This window comes from Hyaena hyaena, unplaced genomic scaffold, assembly GCF_003009895.1.
Source record: "Hyaena hyaena isolate Hyena2069 unplaced genomic scaffold, ASM300989v1 scaffold_607, whole genome shotgun sequence".
In the NCBI taxonomy this organism is placed as follows: domain Eukaryota; kingdom Metazoa; phylum Chordata; class Mammalia; order Carnivora; family Hyaenidae; genus Hyaena; species Hyaena hyaena.
Window position 1 is genome coordinate 1,098,807 of NW_024081241.1, and position 27,906 is coordinate 1,126,712.

At 43.3% G+C, this 27,906-nt stretch overlaps 1 protein-coding gene across 1 annotated transcript in view; it reads left to right on the forward strand.

Moving 5' to 3' along the window:
• Positions 1 to 1,947: 1,947 nt before the first annotated feature.
• QPCT (glutaminyl-peptide cyclotransferase) overlaps positions 1,948 to 27,906 on the forward strand; it is a 28,336-nt gene continuing 2,377 nt past the window's right edge. Inside the window, exons 1-5 of the mRNA XM_039257235.1 lie at positions 1,948 to 2,180; positions 10,402 to 10,548; positions 16,558 to 16,836; positions 24,529 to 24,705; positions 26,937 to 27,036. Coding sequence (XP_039113166.1) covers positions 2,052 to 2,180; positions 10,402 to 10,548; positions 16,558 to 16,836; positions 24,529 to 24,705; positions 26,937 to 27,036 — 832 coding nt within the window. The 5' untranslated portion in view covers positions 1,948 to 2,051. The remainder of the gene's footprint in view (positions 2,181 to 10,401; positions 10,549 to 16,557; positions 16,837 to 24,528; positions 24,706 to 26,936; positions 27,037 to 27,906) is intronic.

The following is a 27,906-nucleotide window of genomic DNA, read 5'->3' on the forward strand; positions in this document are numbered from 1 at the left end:
ACTGCTCAGATGCCCCTTCCGGGAAGGCCTCTGCTCCTGCTGTTGGAGTGCTGTTGGCAGACAGTGTCTAGCTGTCAGCTCCTTGGCAGCAGAGAGCTGCTTGCAGGAAGTCACTCCACTGAGGTGGGGGTAGAAAGCCCTAGACATTTTGGCTCCCCGCTCAGACCGGGCTTTCAGCTCCAGGACTCCCCGTGGGGTTGACTGAGGCTGCAGAGGGGGGGACCCACTTCTCTGCTAACTTTTCCCTCTGCCCAGTCGTGTCTTTCCCTCTCCCTGCCTCAGGGGCTGGTCCCAAGGGCACTCCCTCGGACACATCCTGAATGCTAAACTCTGTCTCAGGGTCAGCTTCCTGTAGGTCCCAAACTACAAACAGCTTCTACTGACTGAAATACAACCAACATTGAAGAAAACTGGAGAGCGCTTGGGGGCGGAAAATCATCCTAAAATTACGTGTTAGCATTCAACTCAGGGGTTTCCTTGTCTCTCGCTTTAAACTGCTTACACTGAGCATGATATTATCTTTAACATTTTGTTTTCCATCAGTTTGTTATTTCTACCTTCTCTTTCCTACAGGAATCCTATTGTGGAAAGATAAAAAGGTAACAGTGAAGAAAAACAATTAGGTGGTCTCTTCCCTGAGACCACTCAGGAAATCCACTATTTCAAGGCTGGCCTAAGCAGCAAGCGAGGAAATATACTGGGAGATGCGACAGTGCTTTTGTTCTGAACATTATACTAACAGAAAGTTCTGAAGTGGTCTGATTATTGGAAGAACTGCCCTTGGGCGTAATACAGAAGCTATTTAATTTTAAGCCTAAAGATTTCAACACGCACTTAGAAGTCTCAGACCTGAATAGGATTCGTAATTCTGAACAAAAACAGGAAAGAAGGTACTTCCATCCTGTCTTCCCCTACAGCTCCAGCGGAGGGCAGAACAGTGGATTCCCAAGCATGCCTTCTTTTTTTGAACTCACTCTTAAGAGTTTAGGAGACAGAGCCGGTGAGTTTTCTGGCCGATTGCTTTGATTTCTGGGAAGTCCGTCTGTTTCAGTGTCCTTGTTCTGATTTTTCTGGGATCTATATGATAGACTCAGGCAGTCGCACCCTGATCCTCACTATGGAAAAAGAAGATGGTGAAATAATTGTCCTGACAACTTAGACTTCATACTTACAGACAAAATGAGATATTATTTTGTGGGGGTTTTTCCCCCTAAGAGTATCTTGGTAACAGTGATCTTTGATGTTACAAAGTAAATACAATTGTATTTAGGGATTCCTTTTGGGAGCATGCATTGGGAAGGTGACTATGCAAAGAGCCACTCTGACCATTTTCGATCTCATTTCTTTCCAAGATTCATTTCAACCGTTCTTCTCAGCTTGTGAGTATGACCATCTGTTGCCTGTAAGGCAAGGCAACTATTTGTGAGAAAAGAGAAAAGATATAATGGGCTATTGTAAAGGAAATACTTTGAGGGGTCTAGTTCTGGCTTGGTACCAGGCAAGTCTTGGTTTCCTCATCTGTAGAGTGGGGTTAACACCTACCTCCCTGGTTATGAAGATTACATAAGGGAACATCGGAAGAGCCAGGCACCTAGGACAGTGCCTGGTACAGTAAATGTCGATTCTCTGTCCGTGTCCCTTCCTGCAGAGCTGTGGGAAAGCAATTCATAACCTCACAGGGTGTGATGAACGGTCCCTCCCCTTTCTATTCCCAATTATGGCACTGGAGATGATAAAACTGTCTCTTCCCTATCTCTTCCTTCCTTTCTCCCTCTCCAAGACAAGGAAGTGGTCGGCTCCCTTCCCTTGGCTCGGAAGCTTATGCCTCCCAGCACAGCCCAGTCCCCGGGTTGCTAAGGTCGGGAGTGGGGTGGGGTGGGGAGGAGAGCTGCGTCTCCGGCCTGCGCAGCGCAGTGGGGAGGCGACAGGGAGGCGATGGGGAGGCGGGCGCAGTAGACCCAAGGGTGGAGAAGGGGGAAGGCGAAGGACGCGCGTTCCCGGGCTCGTGACCGCCGGTGGCCCCGGGAGCCGGCGCCTAGACAGCCTCGGAGATGGCAGGCGGCGGGGACCGGCGCGCGGTGGGCACCCTCCACCTGCTGCTGCTGCTGCTGCTGCTGGCTGTCCTGCCCCCGGCCGCCCGGGGGGTCAGACGAGGCGCCGCAGACTGGACCCAGGAGAAGGTGAGCGGCGGCCGCTGCGTGGCTGCACCTGGGCGGCTCGCGCCGCGCGCGGGGACCAGGGGCCGGGCGACCGCACTTTCGCAAGGGGGATGGGGAGGCGGGCTGAGTCGCCGTCCCCAGCGCAGGCAGCCGTGCCCGTGACGGGCACCCGGAGGCATCGGGGCTCTGCGTCCTCGTCGGGGTGCCTCGCTGGCCTCGGGGCTGCTTTGCAGAAGCCACGGGAACTGGGTGATGTCACCAGCCTCCCCTCGGCTGCGGTCTGATGCGGGCAGTGATAGGCACAGGAAGTGTGTCTAGCCGGCTGCGGCCGAGCGGGGAGGTGAGGGCGCATCGCCCTGCCGCCGCCCACTCGGGACGCGGGAGGCCCGCTAACGCCGCGCTCGGCTGCCGCGGGGGTGCCCGGCGCGCCGTGTGTGTGTGTGTGTGTGTGTGTGTGTGTGTGTGTGTGTGTGTGTGTGTGCGCGCGCGCGCGCGTGCCTACCGCTCCGCCGCCGCCGCATCCGCGGACGCCCTTGGGACGTTGGAGTTTCCATGCAGACTCTAGAAAGATTTGTGTTACCGTTTGTTTTAGGTTTTTAAGCAGAGCAGCTCTAACTGGAGACCGGCTTCACTTTAAAATACTGGTTTTTTTATTCTTAAGAGAATCAATGCCATTGTCAGAGCAACGTATCTGGTTGTAGGTGCAAATTCATATAAGGAACTTAGGAGGCAAGCTTCCTCTGCGTGAAGTAAACAGGTTCAAACTTATTTCCTTTTCTTGTGTAACAGTTTTGAAATCATGAAATTGCTGGGGAGTTTTGCATATGTTAATGGTACTGGAGTAAAATGGTACGCCCTTGACAATAGTAAGAAAAAGCAGTAAAGGGTTATAAACCTTGACCGTGTTGCTGACCAGATCTTTTAAATGCTTTCAGTATGCTTGTACTTACTCACACTTTGGGAATACAGGGCACACTGGTGAATGCACAGGCCCTATGTGGTCACAGGCGGACTTGCACGCAGCCGCATACGTATGCGTATGAATAGCCCACTTGAGTTCTCCGGATTATGCTTACTTAGCTCCATCGTTTAGACACCACCACGTGTCCCGACTTACACGTGGAGACCACCAGCCACAGGGAACCTGGAGGATGTGGCAAGGCAAACTCAAGAATAACTGCATTACAAGAAAAATTTTCTGCGGGCATTCAGAAGGAGTAATGTCCATTAAGGGACATTGAATTACATTTGTAAACCCTTTCCTTCTTCACTTCTCCCTGGGTACCTTCCTGGTCAGAAATTGGGGAGGGGGCATTAATAACCAGAAAGGGGAGCCACACCAGATGTGTCTTTCCGATACATCTGAATGGGTGAGTAAGTGAGATAGGGAATATTTGAATGAGCTGTTCTTTAGGAATCATTTGTAGGCAGGATGTATTTCTAGGTGGGGGAAAGGGCTGGATTCTGGACATGTTTAAAACAAATGAGAATTTAACTTTTGAGAAAAGTCTTTTAAAAACACGAATCCCTTTTATATTTATTTTAAGAAGCTTCTAAACACTGTTGTACTAGGAAACTGGATGCTTTCAAATGGTGTAAGTGCCTGGGTGGCTCAGTCTGTTAAGCATCTGACTTCCACTCAGGGCATGATCTCACAACTCCTGAGTTGGAGCCCTGGGTCAGGCTCCGTGCTGTCAGATTCTGCCTTGCTTCAGATTCTGTCTCTATCTCTCTGCCCCTCCCCCTGCTTGCACTCTGTCTCTCTCTCTCTTTCTCAAAAATGTAAATAAACTTAAAAAAAAAGTACACTCAAATGGTGTAAGCAAATGACAAAATCAACCACGATGATTCTCAATTTCTGGTTCCTTCCTCCCTTATTCGGTAGGCCTCCAGAAAGTCCTTCAGATGTCCAGTACAGCTTGCAGCCTGGGAAGTGAATGGGTCCATACTAAAATACATGCCTTCCTGCTATATATGGCATTTTCATCATTGAGGTGTGCCCTTGGTACACTGGTCTACCAGAAAGTGAGGCAGAGTAAAGAAAACATTGATTTTGAAATCTATTTTCTTTGCTTTGAAGTAAAGGTGTGTCTGTTTCAGTGGCATCTTGTACATAAAAACAGGCCAACCTTAGTTGGTTGAGTTCAGAGGACTGTGACCGAATTGTTTGAAACCCATAAACATTTTCCCATAGAGGCAGTATTATAAATGGTTAGATTCTCAGGTGGGCCCACAGGTGTCTATTCAGAGGCATTGACATCTGGGTTCCAGGACTCTCATCTATACCCACCTCACTTGAATCTCACAGTGCCCCTGGGAGGAGAGGAGGTTCATTCCCAATTTACAGGAGAGGACACTCGACTACAGCTATACCAGCGAACTGAAGAGCCTTCATCTTTCCTCTTCCACTCTCTTCCCCAAAGCAGATGAGTCCTAGCTGATGGTGCAGGGAACAGTGTTCAGGGAGCAAGGGAGGATGAGTCTGGTGGGAGGGTTGGGGAGGCCAGAGAAAGAGCTTATTTCTCTTTTTCTGGCTCAGAGTGGATCCTAAATGGAATTCCAAAATAGATCATTTCTTTCTGGAACCTTCTCTTCTCTCCCTATTTTCCCCCTTTCCTGATCTCCCTCATGGAGCTTCAAGGGGCTTGGGCCTTATTCCAAAACTACTCTTTGGAATCCTGTCCCATCCTTGATCCCCAATTCTATTTCTTTGGTACAGACCCATTCCTTTGGTACAACTTTGTCAACTGACTGTTAAAAGGAATCTTGTTAAATCAGTACTCCTTTAGATGTGAAAGACAGATGTCCATTAGGAAGGTTGCATGTTTTGTTTTTTTTTTTTTAAAGGAAGCTGTTAGTTAAAAAGTATGGCTTCTATTGAAATCTCCCAATTATAAAGTTAACATGTGCTCATTCTAGAAAAGTAGGAAAATACAGAAAGGTATACTAAAAGAAAACTGTTGCGACCATAATTCTACATTCAGATAATTGCTTTTAAGCATTTTGATGTTTTTATTCCTAGTCTCCTTCTCTCTCTCTCTCTCTCATTCTCCCCTACCCTCTCTCTCTTTCCCTCTTTCTTTCCATAGATATATATCATATTTATATGTACACACATACATATGTATATATATGTTCAGTTTTATTTATAGAAGTGGACAACAATTACATCAATCTTGTAGGTTTTTGTGAGAATTGAGCTACCCGTGTAAAGCACTTAGCTGCCATGTAGTAAATACTCAATAAAGACTAATTGTTTACTTTTAAAGTAACACACATGAATACTTATTTTTTACTAGAGAATGTGCTCCATAAATGGTTTTATATTTTAGTATGTCGCTTAAAAGTATGAATATTTCATGTTGCAAACCATGAGACACTCTTGAATGCTGAGAACAAACTGAGGACTCATGGGTGTGGGGGGGGAGGGGGGAGATGGGCATGGAGGAGGACACTTGTGGGGATGAGCACCGGGTGTTATATGGAAACCAACTTGACAATAAACTATTTGTAAAAAAAAAAAGTATGAATATTTCCTGGAGCCAATAAAATTCACTGAAAGCATCACTTGACGATTGCAAAATCATCAGCATTCCATAATCTAATGATCCTTTTACGTTGGATATTTAGGTTGCTTCCAAACTTTATCATAAAGTTGGAAACCAAATGTATTGGTAGAATCTTCCTTTATTCTAACAAAGGTGAAGTAGAAAATTTCAAATCATATTGGATGTGGAGGGGCAGATTTTTGGAATGGAGGAACCGCATGCAGGAGGGTTGGCCTCACCGACAAGTCTTCCCCCATGGTCATCCCTGGTAAGCTACTACTGCTGTCTTCGGCACTTACGTTCTTCTGCTTCTGGAGTCACACATATTCTGAGTTTTTAGGGTTCCCCTCTCCCATGGTTTTAAAAGTCCTTAGCCATTCTCCCATCTACCCGCTATGATTCTTAGGGAAGCAGCAATGGAGACTTCAAGGCAGGGACAGGGAGGTCAGTGGTAGGTTGGGTGTTGGTAGGGGAAGAAAGACTAAATGTGCCATTTTTGAGCTTCTACCACCCAGTAGGTGAGTACTCTGACCCCTTTATGGATAAGTAAACTTTTCCTTGTCACAGCTAGTGAGTCAGGGTCCTGGGATTTGACTCTGAATCGTCATTTCAAAGCCTACATTGCTTTTCTCTTAGTTAGAGGGCTCATTGCCTTCATTGGAAGAAGGCAGAACTTTACCTTATTTGGTTCTCAACTTCTCGACAACTGTGTTTGTCATGCCAGGGGTGTCGGACACACTGGAAGGATTTCTGTAAATGCTGGCTGGGTTGATTTACTGGTAGATGCGGGAGTTAATCTGAGTGCTGTCTGGGAGACACTCATATGGGACAGGAACTAGAATTGACATCACTGGGCTTCTCTAATGATCTCCCTTTAATTCAATGGCTTGGGACCTCAGACCCCCCCGCCCCCCCGCCCGCAAGCTGGGCCTGCTCTACAAATTATGTAATTAAAACCCTCTTTGGCCTGGCGTCATGTGATTAGCCTAGAGGAGATGTTTCAGGATATCTGGTTCATACTTTTTTAGCTGAAAGATTCTTGTCACTCAAAGCAGACCTATTGTCCTTTCTGCTTGGCTGAAAAGACAAGGCAGGGGCTGTAACAGAGACTCATTCCTTTGAGAGTGCTTATACCAAAGAAACGTGTCTATGTGCCTTTTAACTGAAACAAGCCTAGACTAACTGGGGGTCTCCCTTTAGCACTAAGCTCAACACTGTTTTTGCCTCATTTCCTTTCCTCACGTCCAGCCCACACTTTCTGTCTAGGTTTCTCCTCTCATCCTTTCCTCTGATCTCTGCAGAGATTTGTATGTTTACTGGGCTCAGAGAGTAAGGCTCTGTGAAAGTTGAATGGGCACCATTTTGGTTGGAAGAGTCCAATGCTTTTCTGTACAGGGCTTGAAGGACTAGGAAGGCTTAAATAATTAACTGAAAGTGATTGTTTCCCCTTCTCTGTCCTTCACTGACTGGGAAAGTTTTCTTTGTATGGGTTCCCAGGGGCATCTTTCCTCCCGGGGAGGCAGACAGGGGGTGGGGGAGGGTTCTTTATTGGAGCATGTTAATTAAATGGTTGAGCCCAGCTGATTGAGGAACAATACATGTAACTCTTGGTAACTCTCAGTGTCGAGGAGCATCTATGGGCCTGTCTGGGTAAGTCTGTTGGACTTACCCTTCATTCATTTGGTAAGCATTTTTTGGTGCTGTTTCTCAACTGTATTTCAAATATGGTATCTGCTACAGCTAGTGTTGCTGGCAGGTTATTTATTTTGTTCCTGTTTTTCCTCAAATCCCTTAAGAACTCTCTAGAGTCTCCATAAACTGCCCATTTTAACACGAGCTTGATTTCCTGCCGTTGGGGACCCGCAGTGAAGGACCTTGTCCACAGTGCCCAGGTAGGCTCTGGGATAGAGTAATGGACACTAAACAGAAAAGGAGTCACTGGTCAGACAGTCTTCCTGACACAATAGTTCTTGGTTATCACCAAGGCTGCCCTGGGCCAAAACCAACTCTAAAGCATCACAAACATTGACTGTTAAAAATGTAAAAAGAGCAAAGATCACAAAACTTGAATCGAAGTACTTCCTGGCCCTTTGCAGCAGGTAGCTTTTTGTTTTCCTGTCTTTATGATTGCTTGTACATTTAACTGACTTGCTATTTATAATGCCCATTTTACTTTAGTATTATAAAAGCACAGTCTTCGTGAAGACAATTTGAGAGAGATAGTTCCTCTGTCACTCTCTTATTTGATGAGTTCACCCAATATTTCTTGAGTACTCAATATGGCACTGTGTGGCCCTGGGAAGGGCTGCAAAGTAACGATAATTCCTGCCCTCCCGGAGCTGATATCCAACATGAAATCAGATGTTAAACAAGTAAACACCCAAGAACATGGACTTCAAGTTATAACCCGAGTAAGCAGGAACTAGGTGAGGAGAGAGGGAAGAGCCTGCAAGCCAGAAGTCACCGCAGAGGGAAAAGCCCCAACGGGGCAGAGTCTCACAGTGCTTTGGGACCTGGACAGAGGCCAGGGTGACTGAAGCGTGGTGCGCTGGGGCGAGTGGCCCTGCCTGGGGGCGGCTAGGCAGCAGGAGAGACCAGACAGGCTCCGGTTGGCCTGGTTAAGTAGTAATTAGCTATAGAAACCTTCCCACTTCTTGCCTCCAGTTTCTTCTTTGCCCTTTTCACATTTCTGTTGTTTTGTCTGTTCACTTCAGCTTTCTACTCCCGAGTGCTGTCTGAGAGTTGACATAAGGACTGAGATCCTGAAAATACCAAGGAATTTAAAGGCTGCAGTGACAAATTTGCAAAGTATATTTAAAAATGTATCATCAGTAAACAGAGATAAACCTTAAGATGTTCAGGCACAGCATTTACATTTGGGGGTAACTGGAGGTTCATAGATGAGGCAGGGACACAGAGCAAAGGGCATGGAATGGGGAATCCATGAAACCTGGATCCTTTCGTGAATTTACCTGGAGCCCTCCTGTGACCTTGGGAAAAATCACCTGCTCTCTATGAAAAACTCAGTTTCCACTGACATAAATCCAGGAGGTTGGACTAGATCGTCTCTAAGGGGTCTTCCCAGCTCTAAATTCTATACCTTTTTCATGTTCTATAGAAGGTAATAGAATGAAAAGGTATTGAATGTTTACTATGGCGGCTTATATGTGTTAGCTCACTTAATTATAATTGCTCTAGGAAGCTGGTGTTATTACCTCCATTTTATAGATGAGGAAATTGAGCATTAATGAGGTGAAGTAACTCACCAGAATAACAGCTAGTGAGTGGTGGGGGGCTGAATTGGGAGGGTCTGTCTGAACCCACAGCCCATGTTCTCTGCGTGATCACAATGGAGAGTAATGTTGAGACAGCAAAGTGTAGAGGAGTATAAGTAACTTGGCAATTAGAATTATTTAATTCCAGAGTTTCTCACCAGCCACTTGGAGAGGAAATACCTATGTGGTTACTGAGACATGTTCAACCAACACTGCTACTGGAATGAACTGTGAAGGAGACAAGGCTTCTTCAGTTTCTATGTTGCACTCCGAAGAACTTAATATCCTATGTGACCTTCATCATTCCCCTTAGGGAGGAAATCAGCTGATCAATCACTGGCTTACCTAGAGGAGGAGTAACACATTCCATCATGAGCACCTCATAAACATGCAATGAATGAATGATTCATTATTACTAGTGTCACAAGAAAACACAGTGTGTGTAAGGTTATACCTGAAGTACAAACTTGAGGGGCACCTGGGTGGTTCAGTTGGTTGAGTGACCAACTCTTGATTATGGCTCAGGTCATGATTCCAGGGTCTTGGGTTGGAGCCCCACATTGGGCTCTGTGCTGGCAGCATAGGATTAGGATTCTCCCTCTTCCTTTGCCCCTCCTCTTCTTGCTCATTGAGTGTGTGTATGTGTGTGTGTGTGTGTGTGTGCGCGCGAGTGTGCATGTGTGCACCTACCCTCTCTCTCCCTATATATATGTATATATATATATATATACATTAAAAAAACAAAATTTGATTTTTCTGTTTATTTAGCTCTTTTTTTAAATTTAGCTCTTTAAGTTAAAGTTAACTCAGTTAATATGTAAATGTTCCTATGAATGTGAGTGTTAATAGAATTTTAAAATAATTTTAACTGAAGATAAAAAGTGTACTATTTAGTGGGTTACAGAATCATCAAACTCTGGCTGAAAGATATTTCAATAAGCATCTAGTTTAGAACTGTTCAATAATAATATATAATGAGAAGTACATATGTAATTTTAGGGGTTTTTTAAAGTTTAGTTATTTATTTTGTGAGAATGAGACAAGAGGGAGGGACAGAGAGAGGAAGAGAAAGAGAATCCCAAGCAGACTCTGCACTGTCAGCATGGACCCCAATGTGGGCCTCAAACCCACGAGCTGTGAGATGACCTGAACCAAAACCAAGAGTTGGACGCTTAACCAACTGAGCCACCCAGGCGCTGCCATTTTGTTTTTACAATAAGTTGCCAAAACAGTTAGTTTAGCTTTCTAGATCTAAGGGGCCAATTTTAAAGTTGAGTAGTTTAACTTACTTTGTGACCTAAGAGCTATCTCTTTAGTTTGAGGTTCAAAGGAAATAGTATTCTATTGCAAATGTCTCTGGATAAGTCTTGACCATTTTACAAAATGATAACTAGTTAAATACTGTTATTTAATCCTCAGAATTATCACCAACCAGCCATTTTGAATTCATCATCTCTGCGGCAAGTTGCGAAAGGCACCAGTATTTCAGCAATGTGGCAAAATGACTTAAGGCCATTGCTGATAGAGCGATATCCAGGATCTCCAGGAAGCTATGCGGCTCGCCAGGTGAGGACCCAGCACACAAACCTGGAGGCTGTTGAACACTTTGCTTGCACATGAGAGATAATATTATGTCCCAAGTTATGAGTTGTCTGATATTCAGATCTGTCATCTCATCTTATTATGCACCAAAATAAGCAACCCAGAAAACCAGCTAACTGAGAGTTAATGTCCATTCTGAACTGAGTGGTACATGTTAATCTGAATCAATTCCTATGTGAAATACCTGCCGAGATACAACATGAGATAGGGCACTAAGTATTCAACTCTTGGTCATTTTTATAACACACCCCCAGGCACCCAGCCATGTTTCCTTGGACCCTAACTACCTAATATCAACAGCCCTAAGCAGTCCTTGCCTGACAATTCATGGCCAAGAGTGGGTTACTGTCCTATGTTGCCTTTATTCCTCTGGAGAAATTATATTCTTCCTGGAGGGAGAGTCAAGATCAGTTATAAGCTACTTTCTCCATTGCAGTGCTTCTCAAACTTCGGACTCTGACCAGTGTTAAAAAAAAAAAAGAAAAAAAAAGTTAAAAAACTTACATTTTGTACACACAAACATAAAAATAGATTTAACTGACACCAACGTTCCACGGAAGAAAACAAAACACAAAAAACACTGCACTCTTATTACCTACATTCCCTGCGGTTTACTCTGATATGGTTAATTCTACTTTACTTGTTTGTTCTGTTTTGTTTTTTTAATACTGGTCGTGACCCAGTAAACCGATTTCAAGATTCACTGATTCTACCACTGCAGTTTGAAAGACACTGCTGTAGAGGGTAAATTATACCATTGCGGGGCTGGACCTTGAATGTCTCTGCCTCCTTAGTGCCAGTCTTCCGAAGGAATCTGATATCCCACCTCTGAATGAATGTTTTTCAAAATAGACCCATTTAAAGGGGCAGCTCAGGAAAGAATGGGGGAGAGACTGGCCCCTCAAATCCTTCTCTGAGAGTACTCCGTCTGCTTAACTCTCCAGGCAAAAGACCTTGGCACCCCACCTCTAATAGAATGATAGAGTGACCCAGCAAGGCCCTGCAACACAGCTGTTCAGCTCATCCTTTCTTCCCAGTAGATGGCTCTGCCTCTCACATCCAACCCAGATAGCGAGCCATTGTCTGCTGCTCCACTAGATTCTTGTCTTCCAACCAAACAGCACCTGTTTCTCCTAAGGAATTAGATGGTGGAGACCCGAAGAGCACCTTAGTTCTTTCTAACCTTTAGGTAGGGCGAGGTGTAAGACTGGTGTTGGCTGACCTTCATGGAGCACCATTTTTTGAAGTCAGGCACTTTATGGAGTTTTTCTCATGGACTATTGCATTCAGTCCTCACGAGACTGCTAACATGTAGGTACTCTTATTATCCTAGTGCTACAGATTAAAAGGGCCTGAAGTTTAGGTAGATGAGTTAATTTGTTCAGGGTTATACACATAAGAGTGATGAGACCAGAATTTGGACCCAAATCTGCTTGACGTCTCAGTCCTATCACAGAGCGGTAGCTGGGAGGCACCAGTGTGTGCTCATGCCCACCTCCATCTCTGGGCCTTCTCTTGCTTGAGTTGGAGGGTGAGACACAAACCACTCATTTCCATGATTTACTGGACTTCATCTCCCAAGTATTTCCTTCCTTCCTTCCTTCCTTCCTTCCTTCCTTCCTTCCTTCCTTCCTTCCTTCCTTCTTTCCTTTCTTTCTTTCTTTCTTTCTTTCTTTCTTTCTTTCTTTCTTTCTTTCTGTTTATTTCTTACTTATTTTGAGAGAGAGCAAGTGCAAGGTGGGGAGGGACAGAGAGAGAGAGAGAGAGGGAGGGAGAGAAAGAATCCCAAGCAGGTTCCATGCTGTCATCACAGAGCCTGACATGTGGCTTTATCTCACGATTAGAGTGATCATGAGCTGAGCCGAAATCAAGAGCCAGAAGCTTAACCGACTCAGCTACCCAGGTGCCCTGAAAATCACCATGAGTATTAAAAAAGCTGCTCCCTAAGCTGTGGAAAGATAAGGGTTTCTACTTTAGAAGGTGAGGTGGGGACACCTGGGTGGCTCAGTCAGTTAAGTGTCTGACTTCAGCTCAGGTCATGATCTCATAGTTTGTGGATTCAAGCCCACTGACACTGCAGAGCCACACTGCTTGGGATTCTGTCTCTCTCTCTACCCCTCCCACATGCACATTTTCTCTCTCTTTCTCTCTCTGTCTCTCTCTCTCTCTCTCTCTCGCTCAAAATAAACTTTAAAAAAATGAGGTAGGGGCGACTGGGTGTCTCAGTCGGTTAAGCATCCGACTTCAGATCAGGTCATGATCTCCTGCCTCCTGAGTTCAAGCCCTGATGCCCGGCATTGGACTCTACACTGACATGAAGAGCTTGCCTGGGATTCTCTCTCTCTTCCCTCTCCCTGTTCCTTCCCCACTTGAGCTGTCTCTCTCAAAATAAATAAACTTTAAAAAAAAAAAAAGGTGAGATAGATGACACTTGGGTTCTGATGAGGGAGTTACACTGATGCCCTCAATTTGACCAGGATCAGTACCTGTCACTCAGAACTAAGTTCAACCAAGAATGGTGGAAAATCTACTTTTTTCCTGAGGCCTTTTGGAACATTGGATTAGATTTTATAATTTATACAGTTCCAGGGTCGTAGTTAGAGAAGACTCTCAAATCTAACGATATGTGGACTTGGTATAAAATTGGCTATTGAATTGACCTTTGCAGTTAACAATAAAGCTGTATATTGCTATGGATTCTCTTCCAATGAATAATATGGAAACGATGTCCCAGAGTCTCCATTTTTATTGCTTCTCATCGGTGAGCCTAAGGATGCCTTATGGATTTTTAGAAGTTTTAGTTTTTAGGATATAATTTATTTGTAGAATAAATAATTTGAATGCATGAAATTTTGGGGTTTTTTTGGTAATTTCTACCTGAGATAGGAATAAAAAACTAATTTAAAATAATTTAAAAATCAGGATAAAGTTTTAGTAAGGAGCAAGCCAGAAACTTGGCCTAAATAAGGCAAGCTACAAACAGCGAGATTAAAATCCCCTATAGATGCTTAGTCCATGTGAGAAGCAGAAGCTGAGCTTCTTTAGCCAAAGGTATGGCTGTCACTGAGTGGAGGACCCCAGATGGAGGGCACTCAGCATGGAGCCTGAGAGGCCAACATGCCTAAGAAGAAAGAGGTACCCAAAGTCCTCAGTGGCAGGAATCAGCTTGTTGGTAGAATGACCTGTTGGTAAACTTGGGGCAAATACTGTTGAGTCTGCTTCCTCCAAACAAACCTGGGCTGCTAATATTGTTTCTTGGAACCTGGAAATAAGAATTTAGGAGAAATTCAATTAGACCCAGCATCATTCACTAATGTTAACCTAAAATGCCCAGGGCCTTCCCCCCTGGAAGTAGAATGTCATATTTATGTCTGTTTTTCTCTTCCTCTCTCAATCTGTCTTTCTGTCTCTCTCTTCATCTCCACCTTTATCTTTGTATCCTTTTCTTTATGGCTCTACTCAATGTCCGTCTATCTCTGTCTTCATCTCTCTCTGTCTTTATCCATCCATCCCTTTCTCTCTCTGCCTTTGTTTTTGTCCCTTCCCCAGTCCAAAAAATAAATCTAGAATAATCCAAAATACAATCTATATTCTAAACTGCCCTTTGTACTCCTGGTGGGCCCGAGTTCTTGTTACCTGGCTTCAGGCATTCTAGTGAGCAGAGCAGTGGTTTGGGGGAGACAACTCCAGAGAACTTCCGTGAGAACTGTGGACTAAGCCTGAAAGCCAAAAGAACAAGGGATATTGGTGACCAAATGAGATTATGGAGCCAATACGAATGTTTATAAAGAAATTCGTTGCTAAGATAATTTAAAAAATATTGGGTATATTGGGTTAAAAACGGTTGCTTCAGGGAGGACTCTTTTGGGGCCATTGCTGATGCTTTTGTGAATTTTAGTGTCAATGTAAGATATCAGAAATTACGTCCACAACCTGTTTAGTAGTTGAGACATGAGTCTGTGTATGAGTCTTTAGCTGAACGAAGCTAACAGATACCTATTTTTTTAATCTCAATTCATTTCTGTAAGCATATGGGCTGCTATTGGTTTCGGGTTGTTCATCATCTGGATACCAGATGTTCTGGAATATACGCCTTTTTTTTTTTTTTTTTTTTTTAAAGATGACCCCTTTATGGAAAAATTTCTCTTCCCTAAAGTCTGGGAATAACTTATTTTCATATTCTGTGGAAAGCCGATCTTGATGCACAGTGATTTGCCTGTATTCAAACTACCCATGCTTGATATCATATAATTTTATGTGTTCTCACTGAGATAACTTATTAGTTATAATCAGCCCATATTTGGCGATAGCCTCTTGTGAGCAAAGCCCAGTAGTAAGAATTGTGGATGAAAACAAAGTGGGAATGAGATATGAATGGTGATTTCTTTTAACTACTTGAAAGGTTATAAACCTTTCTTTTTGCTATTTGGAAAGAGAACTTGTAAACTTGTAATAGAAAAGGTAAGGGACCATGGATATAAACGCTATTGTGGCCAAAGTCCACGTCACCGCAGAAAGCAGGGAGTGAACATCAGGGAACCATTTGTTTATTTGGCTTTTACAGAATCGAGTTGGGAATCACTGTCCTCTTTCTGGTTTGGTTATTTTCCCGGAAGCTTCCTGCCACAGTTTTTCCAAAGCCTTTGCCTGCGTGTCTTGTCACATTAGTTAGGACAGGCCACACAAGAGTTGGTTAGGCTAGAAAATCTTGTATTTCCTTGAGGGGAAAACACCAACCCAAAACAAAAACGCTTCCATTCTTTTCCAGTTATTATGAGCTATTTGTTTATCACCTCGGGGTCCATCCCTACTGGATGTTCATGGTGCAACAAATCGCCAATCTTGTTGATGGTTAGTTTGTTATCTGACTTTTTAAAAGATCCTTTAAGGCAAACTTACAAAGATGTACACAGTATTTCAACATAAAATAAAATAAATGAAACCTAGTTGAGAAATATGAGGTGAAGGGGAAATGAAGACAGGAAGGGCAAATGGAACAGTAGTGAACCCACTGTAACTTCTCACACTGTACATTCTAGACTCTTAAGGAAGACACTGCCAGTCTTGGAAGTGGTGTTTCTTTTCCATCTGCATCTATCAGTCACTGCGTCATTCATGTGTTCTCAGGTGATGAGGGGAGATGGGAAAATAGATTCTCTTTTATTTTTGCCATTCGTAGTGGGGTCTGAATCCACCTTCAGTGCAAAGGAAAACTGCTTGGTGTGTCATTATGGTTCAGAGTTACTTATTGATTCTTAAAGTGGGCAGGGCCTCAGATATCCCCCAAGCATCTCCTTGTGGGGCTACATTATACCATCAGTATCTTTTGTCAGTGCATGTTACATTTTGAAATATTTGCTGAACTTGGGACATATGCAGCGCTCTTGGGACAAAAGAGCTACCATTTGCTGCTCCTGCATCCAAAGAGCTTAGGGTAGAAGTTGAAGCCTGTAGGACCTTGGTGTATCTGACTTTTCAAAATGCCTTCTTAGCCTCCTAGAAGTATTGAAAGTGGACTTTAATACATACTGAACAGGGTCTCTGTCTCCTGACATGTAGAAATGACCTGGATGTATTGTTAAATACCAGCAAGGGGAAGAATAATGTATCGTTTCTATCCCTATAAAGACACGTACCCTTTTGCCAAATACATGCTCGTGTGCTAGTATATGTTCGTATAACAATAAGGATGGTGTGGAAAGATATACATCAGACTATTAACATTAGTCAATATTAACAGTTCATTGGGATTACTTGGCAGATGGATGGTTAGGGGAGAGGGAGAGGGATTGCTTTCCTTTTAATCATCCTTGCTATTAATTCTTTAACCATATATTACATTTTTAACTTGAAAGACATCATGTAAATTTAAACATTACATATATATATATATATATATATATACATATACATGTATATAGTTAACCAGTGGAAACTGTCTAGATCTGAAATTTTGATTTTTGTTTTGATCAGCACATCATGCAGAGAATTCAGAGACTTCAAGCCGACTGGGTCTTGGAAGTAGACACCTTCTTGAGTCAGACACCCTATGGGTACCGGTCTTTCTCAAATATCATCAGCACCCTCAATCCCACTGCCAAACGACACCTGGTCCTCGCCTGTCACTACGACTCCAAGTACTTTCCTCCTTGGGACAACAGGGTGTTTGTGGGGGCGACTGATTCAGCTGTGCCATGTGCGATGCTGTTGGAGCTTGCCCGGGCTCTAGACAAGCAACTGCTTTCCTTGAAGGTATTTGTGTCTCTGAGATTCTGGGAAGAAAACACATTAGAAGAACGCAGAGTGAATTCTAGAATCCTTGGGGGAGTAAGAAGGCCATTTAGAAATGTAGACTTTCAGTAACTTTTCTAATACTTTGTTGCAAGATGATTAATTGGAAGATTACACTATTTGAAATGTCAACCATGGGGGCACCTGGGTGGCTCAGTTGGTTAAGCGTCCGACTTTGGCTCAGGTCATGATCTCACGGTTTGTGGGTTCGAGCCCCACGTCAGGCTCTGTGCTGACAGCTAGCTCAGAGCCTGGAGCCTGCTTCAGATTCTGTATCTCCCTCTCTCTCTGACCCTCCCCTGCTCACTCTCTCTCTCTCACTCTCTCTCTTTCTGTCTCAGAAATAAATAAAACATAAAAAAAAAAAAAAGAAATGTCAACCATGGACAATAAACCCAAGATGCATGACAGTGCATTTATTCAGTGGCACTTAACGGCTTAATTTTGCATACACATTAAATTAAGTGCAACATTTCTTTGCAAAAATAAAGACGGTGAATGGTTGGTACGGGTGTAGGTATGAGAGCTCTGTTTATTTCTTCTTGTTCATGTAGCCATGAAACATCACAACGTCCTCATCTGAGAGGTGTGACTCTTAAGTTGGGGGGACGGGGTTGTTGTAAAGTGGCTCTGAAGCAGAGAGTGGGTAATTCAGACATATCTAGATGAAAAACTTGGAGCAGAAATGCCTTATTGTTATTATCTGTGAATCTCGGCTCAATTTTATGTAGCATAGCAGAGCTTTTGTTATGTTCTCAGCTCAAAATACTTCTGGGACTCTCAGATGTTATTTCAGTCTCCGTGTTCTGAAGGGCATATTGGAAAAAAGTGCTAATCTAGATGAAGACATTTTGTTCGGATATCACTCATAACCAAGTAAACACAACAAAGCGAAAACAAAAACTGTTCGCAGGCAGCAAATGCCTTTTTCTGCTTCAGAGCTTTATGAAGAGGCCAGCCTTTGCTACAATGGGGGTAAAGAAGTAGAAGGTTTGTCTTGCAATGGAAGGAATAGAGATATTTGGTTCTGTTTTTTTGCTGGATATGCTGAACTTGAAGAAAGCAAGAATTGTTTTGCTTGGTATCCTTTTCACTATTTTTTTTTGAGTTTGTTTTGTTTTGTTTCCTGAACCTTCTATAATGTCTTTGTCCCATCCTCTGTCCTGTTTTTAACTGTTCCCTAGCAGTCGGGTAAGGGAGTTCAGAAGTTGATATAAAAGCTGAATTTTCCATTTTTACATTCTGGTATAAGGACATTAAATGAAAGACAAGTCTGTATAGTGGGTGTGTTTTCTCTGGATGAGCTCTTTTATCTTTTTCTATGTAGTTCATACCTGCTTATAGTGACCAAAACCAGAAAGGGCCGAATGGGTTGTTAGTTGGACATCCTCATTAAACAAACAAACACCCCCCCACATTACTCCCCACCCTTAATGTTTATTCATTTTTTTTTACTTCTTAAAATCTTTTATAATGTTTTTTTATTTCTTCTTTTTAATAGTATATTGTCAAGTTGGTTTCCATATAACACCCTGTGCTCATCCCCACAAGTGCCCTCCTACATGCCCATCACTCCCCTTCCCCTACCCCATCTGCCCTCAGTTTGTTCTTGGCATTCAAGAGTCTCTCATGGTTTGCCTCCCTCCCTCTCCACCAATATTTTTCCACTTCTTCTCACCCATGGTCCTCCGTTAAGTTCCTCCTAATCCTCCTATATGTGCAAACATGGTATCTGTCCTTCTCTGCCTGACTTATTTCACTCAGCATAACACCCTCAAGGTCCATCCCTGTTGCTACACATGGCCAGATTTCATTGTTTCTCATTGCCATGTAGTATTCCATGGTATAGATAAACCACATCTTCTTGATCCATTCATCAGTTGATGGACACTTGGGCTCTTTCCACGTTTTGGCTATTGTGGAGAGTGCTGCTGTGAACATTGGGGTCCATGTGCCCCTATGCCTCAGCCCTCCTGTATCCCTTGGGTAAATTCCTAGCAGTTCTAGTGCTGGGTCATAGGGGAGTTCTATTGTTAATTTTTTGAGGAATCTCCACACTGTTTTCCAGAGGGTCTGCACCAGTTTACATTCTCACCAACAGTGTAGGAGGGTGCCCATTTCTCCACATCCTCGCCAGCATCTAGAGTCTCCTGATTTGCTCATTTTAGCCACTCTGACTGGCGTGAGGTGGTATCTCAGTGTGGTTTTGTTTTATATTTCCCTGATGAGGAGGGATGCTGAGCATCATTTCATGTGTCTGGTGGCCATCTGGATGTCCTCTTTGGAGAAGTGTCTGTTCATATCTTCTGCCCATTTCTTCACTGGGTTGTTTGTTTTTCGGGTGTGGAGTTTGGTCAGTTCCTTATAGATTTTGGATACTAGCCCTTTATCTGATATGTCATTTGCAACTATCTTTTCCCATTCTGTCGGTTGCCTATTAATTTTATGGATTGTTTCCTTTGCCATGCAGAGCTTTTAATCTTGATGAGGTCCCAATAGTTCATTTTTGCTCTTGATTCCCTTGCCTTCGGGGATGTGTCAAGTAAGAAATTGCTGCAATTGAGGTCAAGGAGGCTGTTTCCTGCTTTCTCCTCTGGGGTTTTGATGGTTTCTTGTCTCCCATTCAGGTCCTTTATCCATTTTGAGTTTATTTTCGTGTATGGTGTGAGAAAATGATCTAGTTTCATTCTTCTGCATGTTGCTGTCCAGTTCTCCCAGCACCGTCTGTTAAAGAGGCTGTCTTTTTTCCATTGGATACTCTTTGCTGCTTTGTCAAAGATTAGTTGGCTGTATATTTTTGGGTCCAAATCTGAGTTCTCTGTTCAATTCCATTGGTCTATGTATCTATTTTTGTGTCAATACCATACTGTCTTGATGATGACAGCTTTGTAGTAGAGGCTAAAGTCTGGGATGGTGATGCCTCCCATTTTGGTTTTCTTCTTCAATATTACTTTGGCTATTCGGGGTCTTTTGTGGTTCCATACAAATTTTAGGATAGTTTGTTCTAGTTTTGAGAAGAATGCTGGTGCAATTTTGATTGGGATTGCATTGAATATGTAGATTGCTTGGGTAGTAATGACATTTTAACGATATTTTATTCTTCCAATCAATGAGCATGGAATGTTTTTCCATTTCTTTGTGTCTTCTTCAATTTCCTTCATAAGTTTTCTATAGTTTTCATTATACAGATCTCTTATATCTTTGGCTAGGTTTATTCTTACGTATTTTACGGTTTTTTGTGCAATTGTGAATGGGATTAGTTTCTTTATTTCTCTTTCTGTTGCTTCATTGTTGGTGTATGAAAATGAAACCAATTTCTGTATGTTGATTTTGTACCCTGCAACTTTGCTGAATTCATGGATCAGTTCTAGTAGTCTTCTGGTGAAGTCTGTCGGTTTTCAATGTAGAGTATCATGTCGTCTGAGAAAAGTGAGAGTTTGACTTCTTCTTTGCCAATTCTGATGCTTTTTATTTCCTTTTGTTGTCTGATGGCTGATGCTAGGACTTCCAGCACTATGTTAAACAACAGTGTTGAGAGTGGGCATCCCTGTCGTGTTCCTGATCTCAGGGGGAAAGCTCTTGGTTCTTCCCTGTTGAGGATGATGTTAACTGAGGGCTTCTCATAGATGGCTTTTATGATGTTTAGGTAAGTTCCTTCTATCCCTACTTTCTCAAGGGTCTTTTTAAGAAAGGGATCTGTATTTTGTCAAATGCTTTTTTGTTTATTCATTTTTAAGAGACAGAGCATGAGCATGAGCAGGGGAGGGACAGAGAGAAAGAGAGAGACGATCTGAAGCAGGCTCCAGGCTCTGAGCTGTTAGCACAGAACCTGATGCGGGGCTTGAACTCACAGACCATGAGATCATGACCTAAGCGTACAAAGTCAGACAGTTAACCAACGGAGCCACCCAGGCACCCCCCACATTCTCTTAATTATTCTTTCTCATAGAAGTAACAGTGATGTGGGCAGTTAAAAAAAACCAGACCACTTTTGATGGAAATGTGAAGAGTATTAGATTCATTTTTCTCAGTTGTACTTTAACTAAATTTGTATTAAGGTGTTACTTGAAGCTCTTCAGCTGTCATGGGTTGGGTACGTGGGAGTGGAATGTGACCAGGGTGAGGATGGCAGAATAGACTGGTTTATTGTTCCAACTCCATGCACCCCTCCAGGAATAAGATGACAGTTACACATTCCCATCTTTTCCCTTGTAACCCCACTGTAGCAGGTGGTGCGTTCTCATTCCTTGACGTTGGATTTGGCTATTTAACCTGTCCTGGCCAACGGGATGCTAGTAGATGTGATACAAGGAAATGCGCTTGTGCAGTTGGGCTTGCTCTCTGGTGCCCTTGCCGCCACCATAAGGGCACACCCTGGCTTGCCTGCCAGTCCCAGGGGGAGGGTAAGACGTGTAGAGTGCATGAACTTCATGACTTTAGAACTCCTCCAACCAGCCTAGCTTGATAGTCTTCCGGCTAACCTACCGACCTGAGAGTTCACATGAGTGCCGGATTAGGCCACTTGAGTTTGGGGTGGGTTTTTACACCCTCTTATTGTGGCAGTAGCTGATACGCCTTGGATGGGGACAGTCTGCAGATAATTCACCTACTATGCCGACACTGGTAACTAGACACTTATCACATTACCACGAAGGACTGAAAGACCCTCACAGATCAGGCCACACAGATTTTCCTAGCTCCAAGGTGCTAGACTAAGTTACCAAAAATGGACGGCCACAGTTATTTTCCTACTAATCCTGCAAAGAAGCAAAAAGAGCAAAGTGCCTCACAAGACTCAGGATCACTGTCCACACGGTCTACTCCTGTCTTCATGATCAGATACTAGGAGAACGGAAAGTGAGTTGTTACACTGGCCTCTGGAGTCACCAGCTATTAAAATTTCAGGGAGGCATCCGAACCTTCAAGCCTATAGAATACGAAAACCACCTGCTTTTGCTGCCGCCCCAGCATGAGCGGGATGTCTGTGGTCCCTGGCAATCTGTTCTGCGCTGGTGTTTCGTTGTTATGCTGTTTGATTTGGAACTAGAATATTGGAACCAGTTGAGGCTTTTTAAACAACTGGAAGCTTAGCATGTCTCCACTGAAGTATGTACCTTACACCTTTGCCAGTGAGAAAATCTGTTTTATTACTTAGTAGTTATTAAACCCTGAATGTTGTACAGACAAACACATCCTGTACTTAATGTCAGGAGTTATGGAGAGACTCAAAGTTCAGTAAGTTGTCCTTTTCTTGGGGTCTAACTAAGGGGCAATATGAAAACAATTGCAATGATTAGCATACAAAGATAACTTAGTTTTCAGAATGCAAAGACATTTTTTTCCACTTCAGGAAATCACCCTAAAACAATCAGGAAAATTCCATCTTTGGAGAAACTAGGGAATGTGTGGTAATGGGAACCACAGTATGAAGACAGAAGGTCAGTGGAGAAATGGGAAATGACATACCCAAGTAGAGAGAAGTCACAGTCTTCAGAGCTAGGAGGAAATGGAAAAGCCAGTGGTCCCCTGACAAAATCCTGGATGGCTCAGGGATGATTGGAGGTGAGAGTGAGGTGGGGGGCCGGGGAGGGGAGTGTTTGTAATTCTGCACAAGGGCCACTTGGATAGATAGGTTCCCACCCCATCTCTGGCAGATGGGTGAGTATCCCACCTGTAGCCTTGCAGGAGAGAACAGGATAATTTTTCTGGAGAAACTGAACCAGGAGGGTTCTGGATGTGGGGACACCAGATACAGCGGAGGGTAGGAATGAAGTCTCCCATAGAAGTCCAGGAGATTAGGTGAAAGTCTGCGCATTGAACGATGAGGTCCCCAGCCTTTCCTCGTTTTCAGCATGAGAAAGCCAGCAACGCAGCTTATACCCCTCAGAGAGGAAACTGGATGCTCCTTCTCTGGGGAATGTGAACAACCTCATGAAAAACACCCCAAATCCAGAGGTTCTCAGTGAAAAACACCAACTGGGCACCAGATTGCCTTGCAGCAAAGCCAACCAATCCGTGTCTCTAATCAGTGTTTTAGTACCTTATTCTCTGATCTGAATGAACACAATGAAAACCAGACATTTGAGGACAGCATGAAAGAAAAAGTAGAACAATATCAACTGAAAAATGAACTCAGAGAAAATAGAGGGTAAGGAGCAGGCGATAACTTAAAGGGACGCTATTTTAAATATCTTGAGAGATGTAAGAGGAGAAGTTATATCCGTAAGAGATTGGGGAGATGTCAGATTCAGTTCAGTCTGATGGGAGCAGGTTCCCCCAGTGCTGTACTGAGGTGGAGAGAGCAAATGGTTGTGTATCTTTCTCCAGCCAGGTTCAGCTGTGTTCGGGCACAGAGTAGGCAAAGAGCTGGCCTAGAGTTTACATTTTCACCATGTGAGTTTGGCCAAGGCAGAGAGAGGCCAGGGAGCTGAGCATGTATGTGAGGGAGTGGTTAGAATGATTGACTGGGGAATTTAAGGTGAGTATGGAGGGAAGTGAGGACTCCATGGAGGTGAAGGAGTGCAAACAGGTGAAGGAGTCAGTAGATCAGGGATTTCAGTGGGACTGAAGGACCCACTGTGAGGGTTAAGGTACCAGAAGGACTAATCTGAAAAGTGAGAGGGGACGGTGAAAGGTATAAAATCGATCAGAATCTTCCCAGCCCCTCTAAGTTCTGCTTGAATCCTGGCTCATAAAGTCTTTCTTGACACCCCAGGGAGCTGACCTCTCTTTCTATCCATTTCCCACAAAAGTTTTATGTTACATGTGTGACCCTTGGCACATGGTGTCTTGCTCACACATTTGTTTTATCCTTTCTAACCCAACTGAAGTGTGGACTACTTCAAAAGAGAGGCTGGAATTACTATCTTTGTGTCTCTGTTGCATTCCTAAGGCACCTCCTTGAGCCTAGATTCAATGAAAACATCACAGACTCAAATAAGGTGGGAAGCAAGGATGATCGGAGTTGTTTCAGTTCTGTTCCCTGGGATGCACACTGACGAGGAGTTTAGCATTTAGGTCATTCCTGAGGGAGTGGCCCTGGTCTAACACCCGCAGCAGGGAGGGGAGAGAAACGGGATTAGGCAGAGGCAGAAGTCAATCCATCGCAGGTTCAACAACAGGCTCAGCCAATCTTGGGGAGCTCTGGAGGTGGAGTGGCCCCATAGAGCTGCCAAGACCTGCTTAGATCACTCATTGGATATAGGACATCCCTATGGCTGAGGCAATCCCTAAAAGGACGAACAGCTGAAGACCTGCCGGACAGCTCTCTTGGTAGGCGGGGCAACATATCCTTCTAGAAGGGAACTGGGTGGATGTCACTGTGTCCGCCATGACAGTTTCATAGTTTCAAAGTTCTCTAAGGAGTGAGAAAAAAATATAAGACTTCTATTTTCAGAGGGAGTAAGAGAAGGTGAGACTTACACAGGTGAAGACTGTGGGAAGTGGGATGATTTTTGGAGGCGAAGTGGTACAAAATACATTTGGGGATACTCTCACTTGTGGTACAAAATATATTTGGGGATACTCTCACCTGTTTTGGTATCTTCCTTTTCTTCCTGGCATATCTATCTTTTTGCCCAGTTAATAAGAACGCATGCTATTTTTTAAACCCTCACAGTATTTTTGCTATCTTTTTACTATTCTTTTTACCAGAATGTTTCAGACTCCAAGCCAGATCTGTCACTCCAGCTAATTTTCTTTGATGGGGAAGAGGCTTTTCTTCATTGGTCTCCTCGCGATTCTCTGTATGGATCTCGGCACTTAGCTCCCAAGATGGCATCGACTCCACACCCGCCTGGAGCAAAAGACACCAACCAACTGCATGGCATGGTCAGTCCAGGGAATTTTCATGGTGCTGCAGCTGTGGGCTCTGAGTCAAAGGAAGCCAAACCTAAAGCCAATTAAAGACCTAAAAATGCCACGGCATTCTTGGAACAGAGTGTTTATTATAGAACATTCTTTGGCAGGCATTGGGCTTTTGAGGAATCCCAGAGCTAAAAAGAATGATTCTGGGTTAGAAGTTATGTTTGACTAAGCTTAATTAAAATGATGTAAAACAATTAGATTAAGGAAACATCCCAGGTTCACTTCAGTCCAATGGGAACACATTCCCTTGTTCTGTATAGAGATGGTGAGAGCAAACCCTTTCTTTGAGGCTTCTCTACAAGCCTGAGGAGGTATGGGTCTTGGGAACTGGATGGGGAGTGAGACAAGGTATAGGGATGGGAGTGAAGAATTTCCTTGGTGGCCCCATGTGTTATAATGACTCCAAATGAAGATGGGACATTGTGTTGGATGTGTCTGTTTTGGTGTAATATTGTCACGATGGGGATGGAAACATTTTTGATGCTGCCTTTAATACCCTGTTCTTATTATTAAGTAGTTAGTGCAGTACATGACCCCATTTTTATTCCATTTCCAGGCCCACACCCCATTCCCAGTCCCCCACCCCACCTTTGAATTCTCTCCTTGCTCTGATTCTCTTCCCATATTTGACCTTCACTCAGTCTTACGTCCTCACTAACCCCAGTTGGGAACCCCAGGCTACTCTTGAGACTCCATGCTTCCCCGTGCTTTCGTCCATCCCTGCGCTGTGAACTGAAAGCCTAATTCTAACTCCTTCCACTCATCCCTGTCCTTTTCCATATCACTGACCTTTGACCTGTGAGTCCAACTGGCCACGTTAAGTGTCCTCTGTGGCTCTAACACATCATGTTGGCATTCTCTCCATCCTGTTGTCTGTTGGCAACTTATAATATGGTCAGGAGAATATGGTTGGTACTTCATTCAGTCCTTTAGACCAAGTGGCCAGAAAGGGTTCAGAGGAGGAGGTGAGAGACCTGGTTGATCAGTAGGAGGAACAAAGTTATTTATTTATGAGTCCAAATATATGAATCCATAGTGATGGTTTCTACTGTTTTTTTTTCCCCAGGGAGAGCACTATTAGCACCTTGTCCTACCTTGTAAATATGCTCTTATTTCAGACAAACCTATTTTTCCCCCAATGAATATATTTAATCAGTATTCATAAGTTAATAGATCTTATGTCTTTAGAATCATGAATCTGCAAATATTTATCTACTATGTGTCAGGATCTATGCTACACATCTACCCACATGTTATCTCATTTACATAAATCAGGAGTTATATTTTTATTTTTTTATTTTTTAATGTTTTTAAAAATTTACTTCTAAGAGAGACACAGACAGACAGACAGCGTGAGCAGGGGAGAGTCAGGGAGAGAGGGAGACACAGAATCTGAAACAGGCTCCAGGCTCTGAGCTGGCTGTCAGCACAGAGCCCAATGTGGGGCTTGAACCCATGAGCTGTGAGATCATGACCTGAGCCGAAGTCGGACGCTTAACCGACTGAGCCACTCAGGTGCCCTGATAAATCAGGAGTTCTTAATGTGGGGAGTAGTCTTCAGGGAGTCCTCAAGCCTGCTGACATTTTATGGATCAAATGAGAAACACAGGATCGATGATGGAGGCTTATCATCAGAAGGTGCCTTTAAAGACCAGCAGGTTGGAGCTTCTGGTTTGATGGAAAAGGAAATGGAGACCCAGAGACAGAAGGTCACAGAGCTCACAGTCAAGAAATTTTTCCTATATGCTGCTTTGAGGAATAAATAGTTACTACCCAAGGGCTTTCCTATAGGCAGCTGTATCATTACACACTAAGGATATAAGGACTAATTAGAATGGAATAGATGATCAAACAGGCTTGGAATCCCACTTGAAAATAAAGATAACTATTCTTTTTAATCTATAAAATGTTATCTATATGTTCTCTTTCTATTTTATCCTTAGCGATATCCTTCTGGGGTGACAGACACAATCTACATTTTGCCATTTGTCCATGTCACATAAGCAACATTGTTTTTTGGAAAGTTCTTCAAAATAATTAGCTTACAATGTTATTAAACCTTTTGTTCATTTATACAGCTCTCTAGGTTATTCTCAAGTGGTAAAGGGCAGTTAGTTTTGACTGTTTCCCCCCCATGGTGAATCTGAGCTGTGGTTTGGTGACAATGATTAAACAATGTTTCTTCTCTCCCTTAGGATTTATTGGTCTTATTGGATTTAATTGGAGCTCCCAACCCAACATTTCCTAATTTTTTCCCAAACTCCGCCAGATGGTTTGATAGACTTGAAGCAATTGGTAAGCACCACGGTCACTAAGAGTCAACTTAGTTCCTTCCTATACACCAACACTACATTTTAAAATTCAAAAGTTGTGATTTAGATATGTGATTGAAATATTTGCTGGCTCATTTCTTGCTTTGTTGATTATTAGTTTATTGTTCCTATTTGTCTTTTTTTTTAGTAGGCTCACCTTATTTCCCTGCATGAGACTGCATTTGGAAATGGAAACATACGATGCTACATTCATTTATTATTCCCACATTTCTAGCAATGGTTTGAAAATATTTCCCAGGGTCCTGCTTGCATCATATGGAATGCATGTCTAGGGGAAACTACACTCTGCAAAGTGTGCTGGCTAATGATGAATGTCATGCCTTTATGATACCAAAAAAAAAAAAGCTTTAATTTTTCTTTATTTTTTTTTATCTGTCTTTGTCTATCTTCCATTTCCTGCCTTATTCAGACATGATTTTCCTTTCAGTATAGAACAATCTCTATTTTCTAATGAAGTAAGAGATCGGGAGGCAAGAGAAAGCCAAGATCCTTCAAAAGTCATTTTAGAGGCAGTTTAGTGTCAATTAAATGAGAGTAGACTAGTCTAGACCAGGTCAAGCCAGGCCAGGCAAAGAAACAAAATCTCTATAGCTCACAGAAGTGTGGGGCTTGAGGAAAGAAAAGGGGAATGACTCCTTCCCTTCACTATTCCTTCCTACTCCATAATACACACACACACACACACACACACACACACACCCCAAGCCAATAAAAAAAAAAGCCAGTTGGCCTCAGGGCGAGATGAAATAGATAGATCTTTATGATCAAATCCAAGCCAGAAGGCCTACTTTTGAGGCAAGAACTTTAGGCTAGGAATTCCTTTGTAGCTGCA